The sequence below is a fragment of the Gossypium hirsutum genome, chromosome D04 (assembly GCF_007990345.1).
Source record: "Gossypium hirsutum isolate 1008001.06 chromosome D04, Gossypium_hirsutum_v2.1, whole genome shotgun sequence".
NCBI classification, from domain to species: Eukaryota; Viridiplantae; Streptophyta; class Magnoliopsida; order Malvales; family Malvaceae; genus Gossypium; species Gossypium hirsutum.
Genome location: NC_053440.1, coordinates 1167230 through 1189493, shown reverse-complemented (window position 1 = coordinate 1189493; position 22264 = coordinate 1167230). Strand labels below are relative to the sequence as shown.

Below are 22264 nucleotides of genomic sequence, written 5' to 3'. Positions count from 1 at the left end.
AAGGGTCATCAGAGCACACAATCATAGGGTTTAAAACCGAGGGTAATTATATGGGTAAATACAAACAATTACGATCAAGTCCAATTACCTTATAGCTTTTCAAACACAGACATACATGCTTTAAGTTATACAATAAAATTGTATTATTTATAAACTTGATAAATTTTACTAATATCGTTTAAATAATCTGAAAATTCTATTGACGAGATAATTTCCCATACATTTTAAATTTTTTAAATATATCCAGATTTCTAATTTATAAGTATGATAAATATTCTTATTAACTAAATTTATTTACCAAAATATTCTAATATAATTAAAATTATTATTTATAAACTTGATAAATTTTATAAATGATAAAAATATTTAAAATGAAAAATTCAATAATATATGAATAACGAAGGTTAAATTGGTCAATTCATTTTTTCTAAATTCGTAGTTTTATATATATTATAATTTATAAATACATTAAAATTTTATATTATACATGTAAATATTTAGGCGTATTTAAATATTTTTTAAGATATATTTTTATTTAGAAGAGATGAAAACTTATATTATAAAAAATTAAATTTTATTACACTAACGATACAATATGAATGGAAAAAAAACATAATATTAAAATTATATTTATTAAAAAATAATTAATAATTAAATTATAAGTAAAATGATAAAATATTTATAATTAAACATTCTTTAGTTGTTTTAGGGTCCGTTTGTTTGCATGTAAAATATTTTTCTTAAAACATTTCATTGTTTTAATATTTTACAAAGTTTGTTTGGTGAAAAATGAATTATCAAAGGAAATCATTCTCCAAAAAAAGGGTAAAATAAAGACATTTTTAAGGAAAATATCTTACCAAATGGTTTTCTGTAAGACATTTTCCAAACTGATAAGATTTTGTTCACTGTCTTCACTGTCAAAGAAACTTTTAGAACAACAAAGGGGAAGCTCTCTTCACTATCGAAGAAAAAAGTCCTTTATATTTTAATTCTATATTTTTTACGATTTAGTCCTTAAAATCTAAATTTTTACTAGTCTACAACTTAATTCCTCAAAAATAGAGTTTTTTATTTTACAGTTCAGTCCTAAACCTCGTCTTGTACAGTTTTGCAAAACAATCATTTTTTTTGAAATTTCCAGATTTTATAATTTAGTCCCTCCAACTAAAATTGTCAAAATTTCTAAAAATTAGTCCTTGATTTTTGAACAGTTAAACTTTCATATTCTATTTTTCAAAATTTTAAATTCTAAAATAATGTAAATTAGTCCTAAAACTCAAGTTCTGGAATCTTTACAATTTAACCCCTATATTTTCAAACTTTACTATTTTATGCTCAACTTTCCAAAATTTCATATTTCATAATCATATAATTTAGTTACTACATTATTGTTTCAGATTTCACAACTCAAATCCTTATAATTTTAAAATTTAAAAATTTTACAATTTGGTCCTTACTTCGATTTTTATCAAATTAAATCATTTTTCAACTTACTCATTCAAATAATATTCAAAATAAATATTTACTACTTCCAACTTAATTAAACATAAATTTATATCTATAAAATTATATTCCCTAATGTATGAAATTAACAATTAAGCTTAATTAAGCAAATTAAGATTAATTAAAACTAAAACATGATTAATTAAAATATAAATAAGCTTTATGAAATAAACTCAATTAAACAATGAAAAGATAATAAAATCTCAAATGCATGTTTGTTTAGTTGAAAATAACTTTTATGAAATATTTTCAGGTAATTTGCCAAACAACAAAAAATATTTTACACAGATTCATCCAAACACCAGAAAATATTAGCTTTTCCAGAAAAATAAGTCATTTTCCAGAAATCATTTTCCGGAAACCATTTTCAGTGAAACAAACATGGCCTTATTTACTCTTTTCGTATAAAAATAATTAAAGACAAAAACACCATTATATTAATATTCAATTTTTTATTTAAAAAGAGCTTTTAAGTAATTTTCTTGATCAAGTTGGTATCGAGTTAACTTGTGACACCAACTCAGTCAAATACACTATATATAATATAAAAATAAAATAAATTAATTAGTAATATAAATTAATTTTAAAAAATACCAAGTGTCATGTTAAAAGGTGAGCGTTAGATCAAGTCGAGTCAATGTTACCATTTAATCGGGCCCTTGTCAGCCCCCTAGCTCTGCCACTGCTGATATTGATGTTAATGTTGCAATAGCTTTCCATAAATTGGAGCAACTTAAAGAACTAGGGTTCTAAATTTAGGGTTTTAAGTATGGCCGGGAAGAAAATGGAAACAGGCAGCAGCAATATGAAGTTAAAAACTTGAAACAATAAGCTTTAATTGAAGGGGTTTTTTTAACCATACTTGAAAACTTAAAACAATAGGCTGCAATAACATACTTAAAAAAACATAAAGTTTAGAGGTCACCCACTCTTCATATGTATTAGTTATCACATGTATTGTGCTTCTAACCTTCTTTTTACTTTATCAGCACTCTGCGAACTCTGAACTGATGGTGAGGCATCATGAGACACAAAATCTTTTAGCTCGCCATTTCTAACAACCTCCTCTATAGCATCTTTCAAAGAGAAACAATCCTCGGTCTTATGCCTCTTGTCATTGTGAAAACTACATGTCTCTCGAGTTGGTTTTTGACTAACTGCGTCGCATAGGTGAAGGGCTTGACAATATGCCCAAACTCCTAACCTAATTAAGAATGTAGGTACGCGAAGCATTTAAAGGAGTGTAAGTTTCAAATTTTTCATGGGGAACATACCTTCTTGTGTGCTCGCCTTGAGGCCTCTAGAATGCCCTTGGCAATTCATTCTGTGAATATTCCTCTGTTGTCCCCTACCTTGTACATATAGACTCTAAGAAGGAGGACCTTGTTGGCTGTGTGCACCCTAGTGACCCCTAAATTGACTGTCATCCCTCTGAAAAGTGTTACGAGTTACTCTTTTAATTTCCTCTACCTCAGTGAACTTATGCGCCATTTCATACAAATCTGCCAAACTTTGTGGCTTATTATCAGTAAACGAATATTTCACGTGCTCATTTTGGACTCCCATAATGAAGGCATCAATAACCCACTAGTCTTCCAAGTTCTTTGTGTTCAACATGGCTGCATGGAACTGTTTGACATAATCTTGCAAAGATTCTCCATCCTTCTGTTTCAATGACATCAAACCCATAGGAGTGCTCATTATTATCCTATAGGCTCAAAATCTTGTAAAAAACATATGACCCAACTACGATAAGCTTTGAATAGGGCCCTATGGTAAAGACAAATATCAATCTTTCGCGCTTCCCCTAAGAGTCGTCAAGAAAGCTTTACATTTTGCTGCATCAGAAGCCCCTAACACATTCATGTAATCATTATACTTCATGAGATGTGCCCGAGGATCTCTTTTACATTTGAACATCTCTTTCGACACTTTAAACTAGGTTGATATGCTCACAGTCGCCACTTTTGGAGACAAAGGGTTGTTAGAACAACAAAACCAGTCCATGTCATGTACATTAGTGTGCAATGCTCACGCATCTCTACGCAAAACATCCATCTCATTCTGCCATGGTTTTACATGTGCTCCCACAACCTCCTCTTGGAAAGGCATGACATGGTCCTAAAGATCAGATTGGTCGAACTATATATGTCTTCTTAATTCTTCATTCTACCTTAGTAGCTCCTACTGAAACAATTGATGTTGTTCAAACCAGGTGCTTTGTTGAGTCATTTTTCCTTCATCAACCTCAGCTACTCTTGTAAACCAAATAGTTACTGCGACGATGCCCCCTAATCAGTGGGAAAAGACGGTCCTTGACCAAAAGGAGTATTAAGATCGAAAAAATTGGAAGCACTTGCCTAACCTGAGTTGCCCAGATTTTCGGGTTGGTCAGCAAACCAACCAGCAAAAAGGTCCATTGCACGGGGCTAATTGCCAGTGCCAAAACCTTCTACTTGGTTTGATAGGAAGCTATTGGGGAAATTCTCATTAGGGTGAGTCATCTTGGTTTTTTTATTATACGAAGATTGAAAGTCTGTCAATGCTCACCGCACCAAGTTGTTGAGTGTTTTTGTGTCTGTCTTCTTCAAAAGGGTTAAATTCTCTATTTATATGATATAGTTACTGTTTATGGACGTGATGTCATAGGTAGGTCTCCATGCATTCCGACATGTACCCTACTCTAGGATTAAGACATGTTTTCTATGTGTAGGTTCACTTGTATGGTAGGCCGAACCCACATCATAGGAGCTCATGAAAGGACGCGAACATCTCATGTACAAACTCAAGGTACAACACGTAGGCTACAAGTCAGGATCCAATCAGGTAACCGAGTAGTGGGTCGGTAATGGTGAGTACCATAACAAACTTAAAAAATTAAAAGAATATAAAAAATAATTTTAGTTTTTATATTTTCAACCTGTTCGTATACATATCACAAAAAATCAACTCAAGAGTAAAAATTTATAATCATGTTAAATACTAAAAATAAAATATATGCACTAAATATTAAAAAGTAAAGTGGAAAAAAATTTTCGAGATTATAAGAACAGGTAGCATACATATATTTAAAATCCACCCGAAAATAAAATATAGAATAATTTGTAAATAATCATTAAAATAACATTTAAATTTAGAAATTAAAATTCAAAGCAAAACAAATGACGAATGAAAACAATTATGTAACAAATATATTTATAAAAAAATTAAGGATAAATTATATCAAGTCATTTTAAAATAAAGTCATTCTTATTTCGATCACTCTAATTTTTTTTATCAATTTAGTTACTCTGATTAAAATAATCATTTAAATTGGTCACTCCTATTAAAAATTCCGTTAATCCATTAACAAATTACTGACATGACATTTTTTTTACTTTTGATTAGCTAGGGACTTCTCTATAATTAGTCCAAAACACTCTTTTTTGTTTATTTGTAATAAAAGATTCAGCAAGCCTCATTCGGGTGAGAAAAACTCGATTCAATTTGAAAAAATCGAAAAAAAATTCGAATTAATCGAATTGAGTTATTCGAGTTCGAGTCTAGTTGAATTTTACAATTCGAATAATTCAAATAATAGATTGGTGTAAATACATTTTTAGTCTCTGTCAATTTTGAAAATAAACAAATTGGTCTCTCTCAACAAAAATTACAAAAATATTCAAAAACTCAATAATTTTCAAAATTCAAAATATTTATAAAAATTTCAAAATTTTTATTTTAAAAAAATTATAAAAAATATATTTTAAAAGTTAAAATTTAAAATTTTTTCTAAAATAATAATTTTAGGAGCTAATTAAAGATTTAAATTTATCATACTCAAGTATCTTATTTTTTCTATTATTTTGCTTTGAAATTTTTTTCAAATATATATGGTTTCAAATTTATATGCTCTAACATGAAACTAGTTATTCTGTAACAATATTTTTATTTGACATGTTTAATTTTTTTAATTTAACTCAAACAATTTCGCTCGATTCTATTCAACTCAACTCGATTCGAAAAATTTTCAAATTGAGTTAAAATAATAAAATATAACTCGTGAACTCGATTAACATGAAATTTTTTCACTCGATTCGGTTAAACATTCACTCCTAATTCTCATCACCACGCAACACTCACTACCCCCATCTCTATCGCCCCTCACTCTGCAACCCCCACACCATAAGATCCCTGCAGCAAAGTATTTCTTAATACCTTAACAGAAACTGAAATACTGTCTTAGCAGTAAATTTTACCTTTTCTAATGAAGTTCAATTTTTATACTCAGAATATAAATGGGATACGGTAAGTTTCATTTCATGTATGATGGTATAGTGGCGTACTATTATAAAATTCAATCAAATCCAAAACTTGCAAGATGAAATTATGCTTTCAATTAGTTTTAAAAGTTTAATGATTAATTTTCAATTTTATAAGTAGATTCAAGAAATTATAATCCCTTGACTCATCCATCATCCATGGCATATACATATATTAGAACTCGTGATTCGTACATCACAATTACAATTAGTGAAACTCGAACTTGAGTACTTAAGAACTCAAGACCTCTGCTTTAATCAACAATGCCATGGCCTATAAAAACTATTCAACCCCAATTCCCTATGAAAACTATTCTGAGTCTTCCCATCAAAATGGCTACTCCTTCCTACCCAACCAAGAACAAACAAAAATTCTCTCTCCAAAATGCCCTTAAAGATCAGCCTAAATGACCACCTATATTTTGACTGATCTCCCATCACACAGCTATTAATTCACTTAGGTGTCTTCAGCCTTTGCAAATCTAACAATAACAGTTCCATTCATCTATGTCGGAGCGAAGACAGCATGTTGAGACAGAAAACATTAAGGAAACAACAATAGCAACCAACAGAACACAAGAACAAAAAAGAAAAGGAGAGAGAAGACTTCTCTCTCTAGATTATGATAGTTTCATAGAGCTTTTGGGTTTCAAAATTAGTGAGGATGAAGAACAAAGGGTGAGCAACAACATACTTAAAAAGCAGAGTTTAGGGCAACCAGAGGAGGGCTTATTGAGATTGTTGTCCAGGACTTTAGGTTTAAATCTAGGCATTTAGGCATTGATTTAGAAAAGAATTAAGTGAAAAATCCGTAAAAGGACATAAAAATCAATTGCTGGCGAAAATTAGAAGCTGAAGAACAACAGTTAATCAGCAGCCAAAGGCAGCAGCACCAGCAAAAATAGAAAATGAAATGAAGATGAATGTTGAGATGTGTTTGAGAGGGAAGCAATGAGTTAAAGAGAGAATAGGCTCGAAAGAAATCAAGATAATGAATTTTTTTCATAATTTTCAAATAACATAATTTTAATAAATTAAATACTACGCAAAAGATTAAAAATAAATATAATTTCAATAATTAATAATTTTTAATCCAAGGTAAAATAGTAATTGTATACCTATGCCTTGTATATTCATCAACATAAATTTTGTCAACCAAACAATGTAATGCTATTGCTTATCTATTCTATTCAATAAACCAAACGATACCTATTACTCTTCTATTCTATTCCCACCGATTACATTCCTTATCTATTCCATGCCAGTGAATCAAACGTGATGCAAGTATTTACTAATGTGTTTGATTTAAGGCACAAGGAAATCGGGATAGAAAGAAACTAGTCAAATGTTCGAAGGGCAGCTACAATGTTCGAAGAGGTGCATACAATCATCAGCGGACCCTAGTTGGCAAGAGAGTTCAGTTCTGAAGCAGTTATGCGCGTTCTCAGTGCCCTACAACCTTTCCCATCAGCTGCAACAGATTGAACCAAAAAACTAAAGAGCCCCCCATCCCCCTTTCACTTACCTTTCAATTGTCTGCTTTCTAGTGCAGGAAAAACTTCGTAGCCCTTTCTCTTTCTATGCTAGCAGTTCTAATCCAATAGAACATTATTTAATATGATAGAATCAGCTAAACATTTTATTCAAATAATCACACTTTAACACATTTCATATTATTAAACATAAAAGAGAAAACAAGTCATAGAAAACCATGAGGCAAGACAACATTTTCAACAAAACAGCATGAGTTAAAATAACTGCACTTCCATAATGCACTCACAATATCCGCAAGCGATCAGGAAAAGTGCCAAATAAGAGAAACTAATCAAATTCATCATTTATTCGTTTTGATTCAGTTTTAGCACCATAAAATTAATAAACTGAGATTAGAATAAGCAAAAACTAAGATATGGAGCTAGAGACTTGCCTTCAGGAAACTCAATACGCAGTAATGGAAACAGGGAGAATACAAACTAAATTGAAAAACAATAGCATCAAGCTACCATTCAGAATTATGATTTTATCAACTTTGCCCTCAGAACTAGAACAAGTCTAAATGCTTCTCTAAATCCACTTTAAACTGAAATTCTACTAGCTAGGTCAAGTGTTAAAAGTTTAAAATAAAATCCACCAATGTAAGGAAGTTGAATATGAGCATATACTGTAGACAAAAGCAGCCATCAGAAATACCCAAGTTGAAGATCATCATCACGCACAAATGCCTCTCGCTTTTCCCTAATAAACACTGAATTCCTTCCCTTAATTTCTAGGCTAACATGGCGAGTTTGTTTTGGAAAACCTAGTTGCCTTGATTGATCCTATTCGAAGAAATCATAAACTGAAGAACAGTGGTGATTTAAGAATATAAAAATCAATCAACAGATGCATTATGTTCAACTTGTTAATCCATTAATCGAATCGAATTACCATCAAAAGCTTCAAATCTCAAATCCGTAAATCAATGGCAAGTGAAAATTTTAAACCACCAGATCCAGGTTCTTCAATAAAGAAGACACAAAGAAAGCAAAGCAAAATTGTTCAACTAAAGTGAAGACTATAAGTAATAGCTAAGGAATTATTATCTTCATCTGAGATAACCAGGGATCTTGATGCGAACAAAGAGCGTAGTCATGACATAGGCAATAACAACGGAGGAGATTCCTGCAATGGCGTAGGAAACCTTGACACTCCTTGCCCTGTTTTTATCAAGGGCAAGATCCAAGAGGACAATCCCAATGCCACCAAGCACAAACATAAACCCAGAGGAGAGTCCTTCTATGATATACTGACCATTGACTCGGCCTGGAAGGAAAACAACAGGTCGGACGGCGCCAGTGGCAGGGTCTTGGGTAGAGCCAATGCCAGGGGGCTCCACGATGACGTCGTAGACGAAGCCAGAGACCACCATGAAGTAAGTGAGGAGGACGAGAGAAAAGACGGTCATGGCGGAAGGAAGGGAGACGGAGGGGATCTTGAGGCGGAGGCGCGGAGGGCGAAGGAAGGAGTAGGGGACGACTTTCAAGGTGTGGAATAGTGGGTCCATTGAGAATTGAGAGGATGCGTCAGCTGCGGCGACAGCGCCGGCAGATTGGGTATCTGCTTTCGGAGCCATTTCTGCTTTTTTTTTTTTTTTTTCAGTCCTTTCCTATCTGTGTTTTGATCACTATGCTCTTACTATGTCCGATTAAGGAGCTTTGTTTCTTCATATATTTATGGCTAAACTACAAAATCCATCCCTTATATTTGAGTGAGTTTATGTTTTAGTCACAAACTTTAAAAACATTAGGCATAATGATTTATTGGCCCTCTAACTTTAAAAAAATTCATTTTAACCCTTTATTTAAATTTTCATCTCTTTTAGCCTTTAAACTTACATTATTTTTCAAATCACCCTAAAATAGATTGAAAAGTTAAATCGTTAACTTTATTGGCACGCATACACGTGGATGCTATGTTAGCAATTAATTTATTTTTAAATATAAAAAATTTGAAAAATTATAAAAATTAATTTTTTAAAAAATACTGACATGGCTAAAAGAGACAAACTTTAATGCAAGACTAAAATTACTTTTTTAGTAAAATTTGAGAGCCAAATAAGTCATTATGCCAAAAAATTATGTTTATGATCATTGTTAGCTTATCACAAATAAGGATTTCCCGATCCACTAATTTGAACCTTGGAATGTGAATAACAAAGAGAAAAGACGAGATTTTTCTCTTAATCTTTGTAACCTTGTTTCTTCTATTGTTCTGATTGTTCTTGTGCTCTATTTATACCCTCATGAGTTAATAGTCATTTGGTGTTGATAGAAATCAAATTAAACCGTTGGAGTCATTACTATGACCATTAAATGCACTTGTAGAGCTAGAGGTACTTGTACCAAAATCTTTAGGGTCTAATTCCTTTGAATCGATCATCGTAAAATGTTTCAATATCTTGTCAACATATGAATCTTGTGATAAAGTTATTAGCGTACATCATTTTCAATAAATAGAATGCCTACGTATAAAATGATAAAAACCACATTTCCATCCTTAATACATTTGCACATGACCCCCCATTGTATTATGTGGATTTCCTTTATTTATTCTCAGTATGCTTTTACAAATGGTTTTCAGGCACCCCATTGTACATGGCCCCAGAGCTTGTGCGAGAACAGCCCTACAACCACACTGTTGACCTGTGGTCTCTTGGAGTCGTATTGTATGCACTTTCTTTTTCCTTCTAATTTTATAGTAATCATCCTTTAATTCGTTTTTTGCTAGAAGAATCAGATTTTGCCTTCATGTCCTCTATCTGTTGTTTAAATTGAGTTGAACCCAACCATAAATTTGGCAGGTACGAATCATTTGTTGGGCAACCTCCCTTTTATACGAATTCAGTACATGCACTCATCCAGCACATAGTTAAGGTATGAATTATTCTTGAACATCCATTTGTTAAAGAAACATTGGATGAAGTAGAGGCCAGGGTAATGCATGATGTCTGCAATTTTTTTTTTTCCTTTTGTTAAACGAATTAGGCTCTTTGTTTACTTACTCTAAAGCAGCAAGAGTGCATGCCGCTTGCAAGGCCAATTGTGTTTTTACCTTGTATATAAGAGTTCATTTTTGAAGAGTGAAACATTCTAGGAGGTGCGTGCTACAACTGCTACAGCCAGGCAATCTGATTTTGCATTGAGGAGTGATGAAAACAGTATCCAGACACCAAATGGTATATCATCCCTTTTGACAGCATTGCATTCGATTCTTATTTGTGATATATTGGTTCTACCTTTTTTAACCATCATTAACTACTATGTCGCAGGCAAAGAAAATTCTCCTGCTGCTTCAGAGCCTTGTAATGTTCCAAGCCTCAGAGTGATGCTAAAAAATATAGTCCTAATACAGTCCAGGGAAATTCTGCACTGCATGCACTGCATGACGAGTTTCCTGGATTTTCAAATCCAAATGATGTTAAACAGACAGGTAGGCAATGTTATGATGTTTCAGTTCCTATAGTGCATTAGTGAATCAAAATAAGGGATGGTAAAAGAAGTTTGCAAGAAACAGAAAAGTTCGGGTGGGTTGTGGAGAAATGGGAGAACCAGGGGGAAAGATCAGGGAGGGTCAGTAGGGAAGAGTCTCAAGTCAATATGCCAAGATTTCAAGAATTGATCATCTAAAATATACTAGAAGCCAAGGTAAAAGAGCTACATAAAGCTAAAACCTAAATCCAATATAGATGGAAATCACCAAAAATAACCATAATTCCCTAATACTTGGACAGTATGCAAAAAGCTAGTTAAATAATATATTGACTAAATAGTAAAATCTTAAATCTTCGATAAAAAATATATTAAACCATAATATATAACAAATTGCAAAATCTAACCTTAAGCTCAAGCCACTCCTCTTCATGGTGCATTGGTTAGTGGAACATGCAAATCTTAACCTACTGTTGTTATAGCCAATCTTATTGTCTCTAGTGTTAGTATCCTTCAGCTTATTATCTCTTTGGCTATTGATTTTGCTCTATACATCTCATTGTTATGGCATATTAAGTTTCAATTACATTTAGCCATTGGTACATCTAGCTTCAATTTGTGATACTTCGACAACGTGAAAGAAATAACTTGGTGACCATTTTTGTTGGAACTAGAAAACAAAAATGAACGAAGTTGACTGAAACTTGAGCTTGAAGGCTCGATGTCTTGCTGAGCAAACTAGCAAAAATCGACCAAAGAAATTTGAACAGAAAGCTTAAGCAAGGATCAAAATGAAGAAGAAAATTCTGAAAGGTTTCATTACAATTAATTGTGGCATAATGCCATTACATATACCAAGCATTCAGCTGGTCAATATGAGACGAACATTACCTAATCATCAACCTAACTCCACTAAGTAACATGGAAACTTGATAAACATAACTTGCACACTTGGTAAAGCTGATTTATCAGCTCAAACATCACCTAATTACATCAAGTACGTTAACAACTTAGTCCTAATTTAACTAAGTTACAAAACATCAATTTGAAAGTGATAAAATGAAACAGTAGCATGAGCTTCAGTTGCAACTGCATGGCTCGGACAGCTTCTCTGCTTCTTATCTGCATGCAGGCCAACTTCAACAATTTTTCTCTGATGCTCCATTTGCTGTTTTGTTTGTTGTTCTTCTGCATGTTGTCATTTTTTTTCATGTAAATGTAAGCTTCCTTTTGTTAAGTGGGTTACATGTTGTAATCATAGCTGTAAACAACAAACCTTTTCAATATGGGTCAAAGCCTTTATGATGAAGTAACAGATGCTCTATAGAGAAATTTGCCCTCGTTTCACTCAGGAAATAGTAGCACTTAACCTACTATCCACTCTTCTTGTCTCTACTTTTAGTGTTCTTTAGCATATTATCTCTTTAGCAATTGATTTTTCTCCATACATTTCATTGTTCTGGCATATTATGAGTTATATATCTCTCCAGGTAACTTGGCATTAGACAGATTAGAAAACAACTCTCGCGCAGTTAATGGGGCACAAATTATTGGTCAAGAAAATGAAGCCTTGGCACTTATTTTGATTCCAATAAAAAAATGGTCAGAAGGATCACAAAATGCTTGCAGGTAATTTGTAACCTAGAGTTTATGGATTATCTTCATTTAGCATTTTGTATTTAACTTGATTCCCTGTTGTTTGTATTAGTAGCTAAGTAATCATGGCTTTCCTTTTTTTTCCTCTCTATTTTCTGTTTCTTGTATGTAGCATTCCTCTCTATTTTCTCATTTTGTTACTCTCATTTTGTGGGTCTTGAAATGCTTGCAGGACCATTCCTCTCTATTTTCTCATTTTGTGGTTGTTTTCAAGACCTTTAGTAGGAAACATTTTTAGGAACTAGTTTCTTTCCGTTTGATTGGTGCTGGGTGTTCTTTTCTTTTCTTTGCAATGGTCTCTGCCATGATCTGGATACTGAACCTGGAAAGGGGGGAAAACGGGTGATACTTTCTTAGTGAAACATTAGCAATCAGCATAACAAAGAAAGCGAAAGTAATTCTGCTTGGTAAAAGGAATACTTAGTATTTCCAAGCATTAAGGTTAAACATATCTTTCAAATTCCCGTTTCCCCCAATTGCTGATTGCTTATTGTAATTCTTACCAAATTGGGTAGATAAACACTTGATCCTAGGAAGAAATGTTGGCTACAATGTTGCTCTCCCATTTGGTCTTTTTGTTTTTGTCATTCCACTCAATGTACATTTCCTTGAACTGAATACCATATGTCCATTGATTATTTGTTAAAGTCGGTTCTCATTTTATAGTGACTTTTACAGGGATCAAGATATCGTCCATTCAAGTCAGTCTTTGAGAATCCTTTCTAATTTAGTTGCAGCTGGTGCTCTCCAGTCTGGCGGAATATTGGATGAAATAATGTGTGAACTTCTTAATTTCACTGCCATTTTAGTTGGTTTGAAATCATCTGATGTTAATGAGTTAGTAGCAAAGGTATATGACTAATTCTATCTAGAAATTTATGTTCCCTATTTCCACTACCTTTCATGTCCCATACTGACGTACGCTTGTGTTTCATGCATAAAATGGGACATCTTCATGCTTTGATTTTGAAAATGGCTGTTCATTTTCTTTGTAAACTATAATTATGACGCTTCCTTTGTTTTCTTTTTCCTTCTAAATGCAGCCATATTTTTTTGTTTTCTTTTCTGTCAAGTGAATGGAATTTTCTCTATGTTTTTCTGAAAACAAATGACTATATCATAAAAAGTTATTTAAGAGATATCTAAACATTGATCACTAAATTGTTTACAAAGTCAACTACACTTTTCTGTTGTTATATCTGGCTGAAACATTTCTGGTTGCTTCTGCAGAGTTTTTCTGTTACTAAAATCCTGTTGGCAGAAAATAACGGAAGTGATGCTGCCACTTCCTATTTCAAACACTGGGTTGTCTTAGTTGAAATTTTCTCACAGGTATAGTTTTCTATGGTTTATATTGGTCTCTTCCAACATTTCAGACGCCTTTGTAAGCTCCCTCATTTTATGAATATAGGTTGTAAGCCACATTGAAGATGCCTCTGGGAGAGTTTTCTGTGTGTCTTGTGCGTGCATCACAACTATATTAGTTAAGAGTGTCTCAGGGTCTTTGAGCATGTTCTTCGACTCAGGCTCCTAAGGGAATCGCCTCTCCCTCTGTGATTAATGAATCATTGAAACAGATTTTGGACCATGCTGTTACGTCCCGTTTAGTGGACCATCTATGTTTATGTTTAGCAACTTCAGGTGCAAGTCTCAGATTTGGATCCACAAATATGCTGCTTGCTGCTTGTGAAGCATGTAGGGCTATCTGGTCATTGATGGATGCTCATAAAATCTTTTTCGTGAAGGAAAATCCTAGTTTGTTTCCCCTGGATGCTTTGCGGAGTCACTCTTTGGCTCGACTTGACATCAGAGATCATGCCCGTGGTTGGCTGGCTGAAACAGAAGCAGCGAAAGTCGTTGATGCAGTAACTAGGGCTTTTGTCAGATCAAAATCTGTTCAGTTTGCTATAGTCAATTGCCTTCATGAACGTGTAGAGCCAGCATTATCTGCTGCTATTCATGTACTTCTTCCTCTAACTGAAAATGCTTCTGTACTAAGCAGCAGCTGAATGCTTAACATTTATTTTATATTGGTTAACCAATGTAGCTTTTTCAGATTTTGTCGAGATGTTGACTACACAATGGCACTATTTCAACTGTTCTTTGCGGCCTTGCCAATTCCCTACCTGTTACTACTATTGTTAGCGGTGGAGCCCACGGTACCATTGTTTCAGAGCTATTCTCTATATTATCTTTATGTTCATCGTTGAACAAAGATGCACAATCAGAAATGAAGTGTAAAATAAGTAATCCTCCTGCCTTGGCTCTGCATACATGTCTTCTCCTTGCTACAATTGCGCAGTGTTTAAAATCTACTGGAAGAAATTCTGCAATATTTATGCTTACAACCTCCCCAAAGAAGCAGTCTCTCGAGTTACTATACTTGCTCAGCTTGTTTCTTCTAAAGATACAACTATAACCTCATTCTGCATCAGCTATGCTGGCTCTTGCTTCCATTCTATCACTTGAAGGTGGACTGTCTGTTGAGTCTGCCATATCTGAAATTGCAGTGCCCTTGATTCCTCCAACTAGCACACTTTGTGATCACCTTAAAATTTCCTCAAGACTCTGAAAATGATGTTGGCCCTAAGAACATCAAAGCTGTTCTCTCATATTGGCATGGTTTTAGGGATGGATGCGTAGGCTTGTTAGAATCCAAACTGAAATGGGGAGGACCATTGGCTGTACAGCAGTTGATTGCAAGTGGTATCCCGTTACTTATTATTTTTTGGCCAGCAGCCATTCAATCGCTTCACGTCAAGGAGTTGATAGCCCAAATGATGGAGTTGGCCTATCCCCAATAGGTTTAACAACACTGATCCCTGCAGCACAATTATGAAGTAAAGAGAACATTTACAAAGAAAGATTATGGCAATTAACTCAATGATGAAGCAGTTTTATTCACTTTTCATTCTTTTCTGACATAATAAATTTACAAACTAATTCAGTGTACAGTCACAAGGATGCATACAAAAGCTCAATGTCATCCATTTTCCAAAAACTCAATTCTTGTTATTCTTGAATCAGTCCACTGAAAATTGAATGCCAAGTATTGAAAACAAAGAGTATACAACAGGAAAAGAGTGATGAAAAGAATAAATGTGATAGCCTCTCCTTGGTCCTTGTTATACTAGGATTACATGATGAAATCGTGCAAACAGAATATTGGTGAAATTCAGGCTTGAAGATCATTACTCTGAACTAAAAGCCTCTTAACCAATTTCAATGAAATGAAGTATTGATCCAAAAATAGGAATCAACCACATTAATCCTGAGTAAGTTGAGTCAAAAGCCTCTGCAGTAGCCAAAAGATATATATTACACAACCTTCACGTCACATTAGTTGAAAATTCATCCAGGTGCCAGACTTTTCATTTCCCGTGCATGTCGATGCATATATAAAAGAGATTTTGTAGTTTTATGAAGGTACGCATCCAAATCATATCTCTGCGAATTCATTTTACTCAAAAGATCAAAAGCATACATCCTTTTATCTCTAGAGCGAAGAAGAGACCTAAGCAAATAATTGCAAACTCGAGGCATTAACTTGAAACCCTTCTCTAGAGTATATAGGAACATGTCAGCTGCCTGATCCAAATTTCTTTCTTTGCATAGAGCAACTATCAGCTTTACACAACTAGGAGGGGAGACAACAACATTCTTTTCGTCTAGAATAGAAAATATCTTTAAAGCTTCTTCAACTCTTCCTGCTTGACAGAACCCAATAAGGAAAATTGTATAGGGTGCTAAACTAAAATTATTTAATTTGAAGTCCAGATTGAGCAAACCCAGAATTGCCTTTTCTACTTCACCCTCAACAAAATATTTTTCAAATTCTTTCATAACTGCATCTTCCCGACCAGGACGGCTGCTCAGATAACTCAACCAAAGATTAAAAGCTAATGAAACCTTTCCTCTTCGACAAGACCAAGTCATTAGTGATCTATAAACTGCCACACTGGGTTTACACCCATTCTTTTCCATTTGATCAAAGATTCTAAAGGCATCCTCTTCTCTTCCAGCCTTCTGCAAACCATTAATAAGAGTTCCATAGGTCACACTGTCAGGAGATAGCCCCTTGAGTTGCATCTCCTTGAAGAGCTTGAAAGCACCATTAATGTTGCCAGCATTGCAAAATCCATGGATCAATATGTTGTAAGTAAAGATGTTGGGTACATTCCCACCGTCAGCTAGTTGCATAAGAATCTTGAATGCCTTAAGAACCCTTCCAGACTCATAAAGTTGCTCGACCATAGTTTGTAGGCTTGAACTGTCAAGAACTCGAGAGGATCCATGAGAAAGCCGAAGAAACAATGAGGGATTTCTCCCTATTTCCATTTTGTAAAACAAAAGGTTTGCTTTGTCAAGCTGACCGGCCTTAGAAAATCCATGAATAAGAGAATTAAATGTATGAACTGAGGGATAACATCCAAGCTTTTCCATCTCATCAAAAATTTGCTGAGCCTCCCCAACCAATCCATTCCTGCACATACCACTAATTAGAATTGTGTAAGTGCAGGTATTAGGAAAGCAATCATGGCTTGAAATCTCAAGCTGAAGAGCCCGTGCTTGATCCAAAAGACCAATATCACAAAACCCTTTAATCACAGCATTATAACAGTAGGTATCGGGAACTAAACCTCTTTCAGTCATCTCAGTCAGCAACTTCATCGCATTGTCAACTTTGCCTGCTTTTGATAATCCCTGGAGCATTATGGCATATAAAACAACATCAGGCTCAACATTCTCCTCAAACATCTTTGTATACCATTCATGGGCTTCCTCATATCTCCTAGCTTTAAACAAACTGTTAATAAAACTACTATATCCACGTAATCCAAGTACAAATCCGTCTTTTTGAAAAGACTGCAAAAGTGCGAAAGCTTCATCAAGCCGACCCAACTCACAAAACCCATTAAGCAAAGCATTATAAGCAACAAAATCAGGGGAGCACCCACTATCTTTCATCCTACCTAACAGCCTACAAGCATCATCAGCCCTATCTGCTCGACACAAACCCGAAATGATTATGGTATATATACACCTATTTGGCTCTATACCCCTCAGAGTCATTTCATCAAACATCTTAAGCGCATCCTCAGTTTTCCCATTTTTACACAGACCATTCAGCAAAATACTAAAAGTAGCTCTATTAGGCTTATAATTAGACTTCAACATCTGATTGTAAACCGCTAAAGCTAACAAAAGGACCTTCTTACTAATCATAACATATATTATAGCATTAAAAGTAAATAAATCAGGCTTGCAATCAAAATCTTTCATCTTCCCAAAACACTCCACGGCTTTTTCCTCGAGACCCATCTTCGAATACCCCGAAATCAAGATCTTAAAGATGTTGGGCACGATTACAACCCCGCATTTCTTGACTTCCTCAAGAGTTTGCCAGAACATATCGAAGGCATTGTCCTTGCGGAGAAGCATGTCGAGGACGAGTTTTTCGGATGCAGAGCTGCGTAGACGCTCTCTCTGTGTTGCCCAAATGAAGAAACGGAAACCCAATTGAGGGTTTGGTTGGTCTTTGATAATGGAAGTGACAATATCCGGAGAAAGGAAAGGAAGCAGAGGTTCCAATGCGGGTTCCATGGGGTTAACAGTACGCAGAATGGAGTGGATTTCATTGGAAACAGAGAAATCTTGGAGCGAGAAAGAGGGAGTGAAACTGAGAGAATGAGATTTGGATGTCTTGGAAGAAAAGTGAGTGATTGGGCGGACAAAGAGAGATGGCAGTTTCATTACCGAACAACAAGATCAAGGGTCTATAGGCCGCGGCGGAGAAGAAGATTTTGCCAGTGATGCACACTTCGACGGTGGTGACTCTTCAATAGGTTGGAGTTGGAATTATTGGAATAGATTGGTCCTCAACTTCACCACTTTTCCCAAGTTGGCCTCTGTACTTTTCTTTTCATCAAATTGGTCCCTGAGATTGGCATCTGTTACATAAATTCATCACTACCCTCCGTTTGTTTTTAAACACGAAAATGGCAGAGGAGAATCATAGGTATTTTCTTTTAAATTATTTTAAAACTTTTAAAATAAAAATAAAATAAAAAACAATTTTTAAAATATAAAAAATAAATAAATTATTAAAATTCAAAAAATAAAAATTAAATTAAAAATGTTATTTTAATTTCTATTATCTAATTTTTAATTTTTTTATCTAATTAAATATTTATTTGAACATAAAATTAACTTAAAAATTAATTATGGATAATATAGATAATTTTTTATTTTATTTAAATTTAATTTTTTTAAATATGTATAAATAAATTACATAAAAAATAATTGCACCGCTTGTCATAATTATAGAGTGCATACCTTGTAATATTAAATATACTAATTTTTTTACTCGCGCCATTCACATATTAGTTGTATGTATTAATAAAATATATTATAATTTTTTAAAAAAAAGTTTACCACTAAATTTATAAATTAAATGTAAATTTACTACTATGCTTAATGGGTAAATTAAAGAAATAAGCCGTTTTTCTATAAAATTTAATAAATTAGGCATTTTTTTAATTTACCAGTATATGTCATTTTTGAAGAGAGAAAGAAAAAACGCATCTTGCAGGGGTGTCTTCATTGAAATCACGTCTCTGTTGGACCTGCTTTCATTAAAAATTGATAACTCAGCTCTGGTTAAATATTAGTGCTTTTGTCCTTGAGTCCCGGATTCGATTCATTTTCTACTCACATTTTTATTTTTATTTTATTTTAATATTTTTAACACATTATCTATTTTGGTTAGATGGTTAGATAATTGTAAATCTAGAGTTTTAGGTTCAAATCATTTAATAAATATTTTAATATGTATTTTTTATTTCAGGTTGTTTAAAGCTTTTTTAATTAATGTTTATAATTAATAAATATATTGTTTTCAAGGTTTTTATTTTTAATTAATAATTATTTTATTTATAAAATCAAATAATAAATATTTAATTTTTTTAAAACATCAACTAATTTTTTTAATATATTTTTCTTTATATATAATATTTATATGTCAAATATTTATTTTCTCCACCTATATTACGGGTATAGTGATTTTTAATATGGATTGAAAAATAAATATTAACATATAAAAATTATATTTACTAAAAATAATGATATTTGCAATAATTATTTAATTTTATAAATAAAAAATTATTAATTAAAAATATGAATTAAAATAAAAATATTGGAAACAATATATTTACTAATTATAAACATTAATTAAAAAAACTTGAAGTATGTAATAAAAAGCTTATAGGAAGAATTAAACCTGATATTCAAAATGAAATCGCAATTATCTAACATTTAACCATTTGACCAAATGAGTTAAATTGTTACTTTTAGTGAAAACGCGTCCTATAAGATAGACGCGTTTTCAACTGACGTGGCTGAAAATGCGTCGTATAAGACACGTTTTCACTTTTTCTATCATTATATATTTTGATTATATTTGCTCTTTTTTAAACAATGCACTCAAACTCACATCCTCCTGTATTGAAAAAAAATGTAGATATCAATTGAGCTATGACTCAATTGACTACCCAATTTTAATTTAAATTAACTTGAAAATGTTTTTTTTTTTTTTCATTTTTTGGATTGTATCATTCCAAATATCATCAAACCCCTAAGTAAGAGCACAGATAGGAAAGGACTGAAAAAACAGGAATGGCTCCGAAAGCAGATACCCAATCCGCCGGCGCTGTCGCCGCAGCTGACGCATCCTCTCAATTCTCAATGGACCCAGTATTCCACGTCTTGAAAGTCGTCCCCTACTCTTTCCTTCGCCCTCCGCGCCTCCGCCTCAAGATCCCCTCCGTCTCCCTTCCTTCCGCCATGACCGTCTTTTCTCTCGTCCTCCTCACTTACTTCATGGTGGTCTCCGGCTTCGTCTACGACGTCATCGTGGAGCCCCCTGGCATTGGCTCTACCCAAGACCCTGCCACTGGCGCCGTCCGACCTGTTGTTTTCCTTCCAGGCCGAGTCAATGGTCAGTACATCATAGAAGGACTCTCCTCTGGGTTTATGTTTGTGCTTGGTGGCATTGGGATTGTCCTCTTGGATCTTGCCCTTGATAAAAACAGGGCAAGGAGTGTCAAGGTTTCCTACGCCATTGCAGGAATCTCCTCCGTTGTTATTGCCTATGTCATGACTACGCTCTTTATTCGCATCAAGATCCCTGGTTATCTCAGGTGAAGATAATAATTCCTTAGCTTTTACTTATAGTCTTCACTTTAGTTGAGCAATTTTCCTTTGCTTTCTTTGGGTCTTCTTTATTGAAGAACCTGAATCTGGTGGTTTAAAGTTTTCATTTGCCATTGATTTACGGATTTGAGATTTGAAGCTTTTGATGGTAATTCGATTCGATTAATGGATTAACAAGTTGAACATAATGCGTCTGTTGATTGATTTTTACATTCTTAAATCACCACTGTTCTTCAGTTTATGATTACTGCGAGTACGATCAATCAAGGCAAATAGGTTTCCCAAAGCAAACTCGCCATGTTAACCTAGAAATTAAGGGAAGGGATTCAGTATGTGTTCATATTCAACTTGGGTATTTCTGGTGGCTGCTTTTGCCTGCAGTATATGCTCATATTCAACTTCTAGTTTATGCTTTAGGCCACCTTACATTGGTGGATTTTATTTTAAGCTTTGAACACTTGACCTAGCTAGTAGAATTTCAGATTAGAGAAGCATTTAGATAAAGTTGATAAAATCATAATTCTGAATGGTAGCTTGAGATGCTATTGTTTTTCAATTTAGCTTGTCTTCTCCCTGATTCCATTTTCGCGTATCGAGTTTCCTGAAGGCAAGTCTGTAGCCCCATATCTTAGTCTCTGCATATTCTAAAACCGAATCAAAACCAAGAAATGATGAATTTGATTAGTTACTCTTATTTGGCACTTATGAGTGCATTATGGAAGTGCAGTTGTTGCAGTTTCTTTGACAATGCTCTTTTCTGTTTAATAATGTGAATGTGTTAAAAGTGTGATTGTTTAAATAAAAAGTTTAGCCGATTCTATCATATCAAAATATTGTTCTATCGGATTATTACTGCTAGCATAGAAAGAGAAAGAGAAAGCACACAATTGAGACGTAAGTGAAAGGGAGAGACGGGTAGGGGTGAGCGTTCGATCGAGTCAAGTGAACTGAAATTCAAGTCGAGTCGAATCAAGTGAAATTATTCGAGTTATGTCAAATAAAAATATTGTTAAGATTAATTAATTTTATATTAGAGCACATAAATTTGAAACTATATATATTTGAATTTTTTTTAAAGAAAAATAATAAAAATAAATAATGTACTTGAATACGATAAATTTGAATTATTAATTAGGTCTTAAAATTATTATTTTAGAAAAGTTTTAAATTTTTTTATGTATTTTTTAGAATTTTTATAATTTTCTAAAAATATAAATTCTGAATTTTTGAAAATTATGTTGAGTTCTTTTTATATTTTTTGTTGAGAGAGTCTAATTTGTTTATTTTCAAAGTTTTTAGGAACTAAAAGGATATTTATATTAATTTATTATTCGAATTATTTAAGTCACGAACTCGAAATTTAAATTGAGTTATTTAAATTGACTCGAATAATTCGAATAACTCAATTTGAATTTTTTTTCTATTTTTTTAATCGAATATGAAATTTTTTAGATTTTTGGTTCAATCTATTTTGGCCGATGGGAAAGGACGTATGGCACTGAGAACTCACGTAACTGCATCAGAAGTTTAATTAGATAAAAGAGTTACATTGGAGAATATTTTCAATTTATTTTATTATTTTTTATTTTAAACATTGTATTATCCTTTTAACTTTTAAAACTT

At 33.3% G+C, this 22264-nt stretch overlaps 3 protein-coding genes and 1 pseudogene across 3 annotated transcripts; 2 read left to right on the top strand and 2 right to left on the bottom strand.

The window, feature by feature from the left end:
- Positions 1-8194: 8194 nt before the first annotated feature.
- Positions 8195-8988, bottom strand: LOC107943657 (oligosaccharyltransferase complex subunit OSTC). Its single transcript, XM_041091592.1, has one exon. It carries the CDS (start codon positions 8917-8919, stop codon positions 8392-8394), a length of 528 nt encoding a protein of 175 aa, XP_040947526.1. The 5' UTR covers positions 8920-8988; the 3' UTR covers positions 8195-8391.
- A 4786-nt stretch (positions 8989-13774) lies between these two features.
- On the top strand, positions 13775-15269 carry LOC107943660 (serine/threonine-protein kinase TIO-like; annotated as a pseudogene).
- A 30-nt stretch (positions 15270-15299) lies between these two features.
- Positions 15300-18408, bottom strand: LOC107943662 (pentatricopeptide repeat-containing protein At1g79540). Its single transcript, XM_016877449.2, has one exon. The coding sequence runs from the start codon at positions 18182-18184 to the stop codon at positions 15782-15784; it is 2403 nt and encodes an 800-aa protein (XP_016732938.1). The 5' UTR covers positions 18185-18408; the 3' UTR covers positions 15300-15781.
- A 1502-nt stretch (positions 18409-19910) lies between these two features.
- On the top strand, positions 19911-20829 carry LOC121216214 (oligosaccharyltransferase complex subunit OSTC). The gene has a single exon (XM_041091591.1). It carries the CDS (start codon positions 20105-20107, stop codon positions 20630-20632), a length of 528 nt encoding a protein of 175 aa, XP_040947525.1. The 5' UTR covers positions 19911-20104; the 3' UTR covers positions 20633-20829.
- The last annotated feature ends 1435 nt before the right edge of the window (positions 20830-22264 follow it).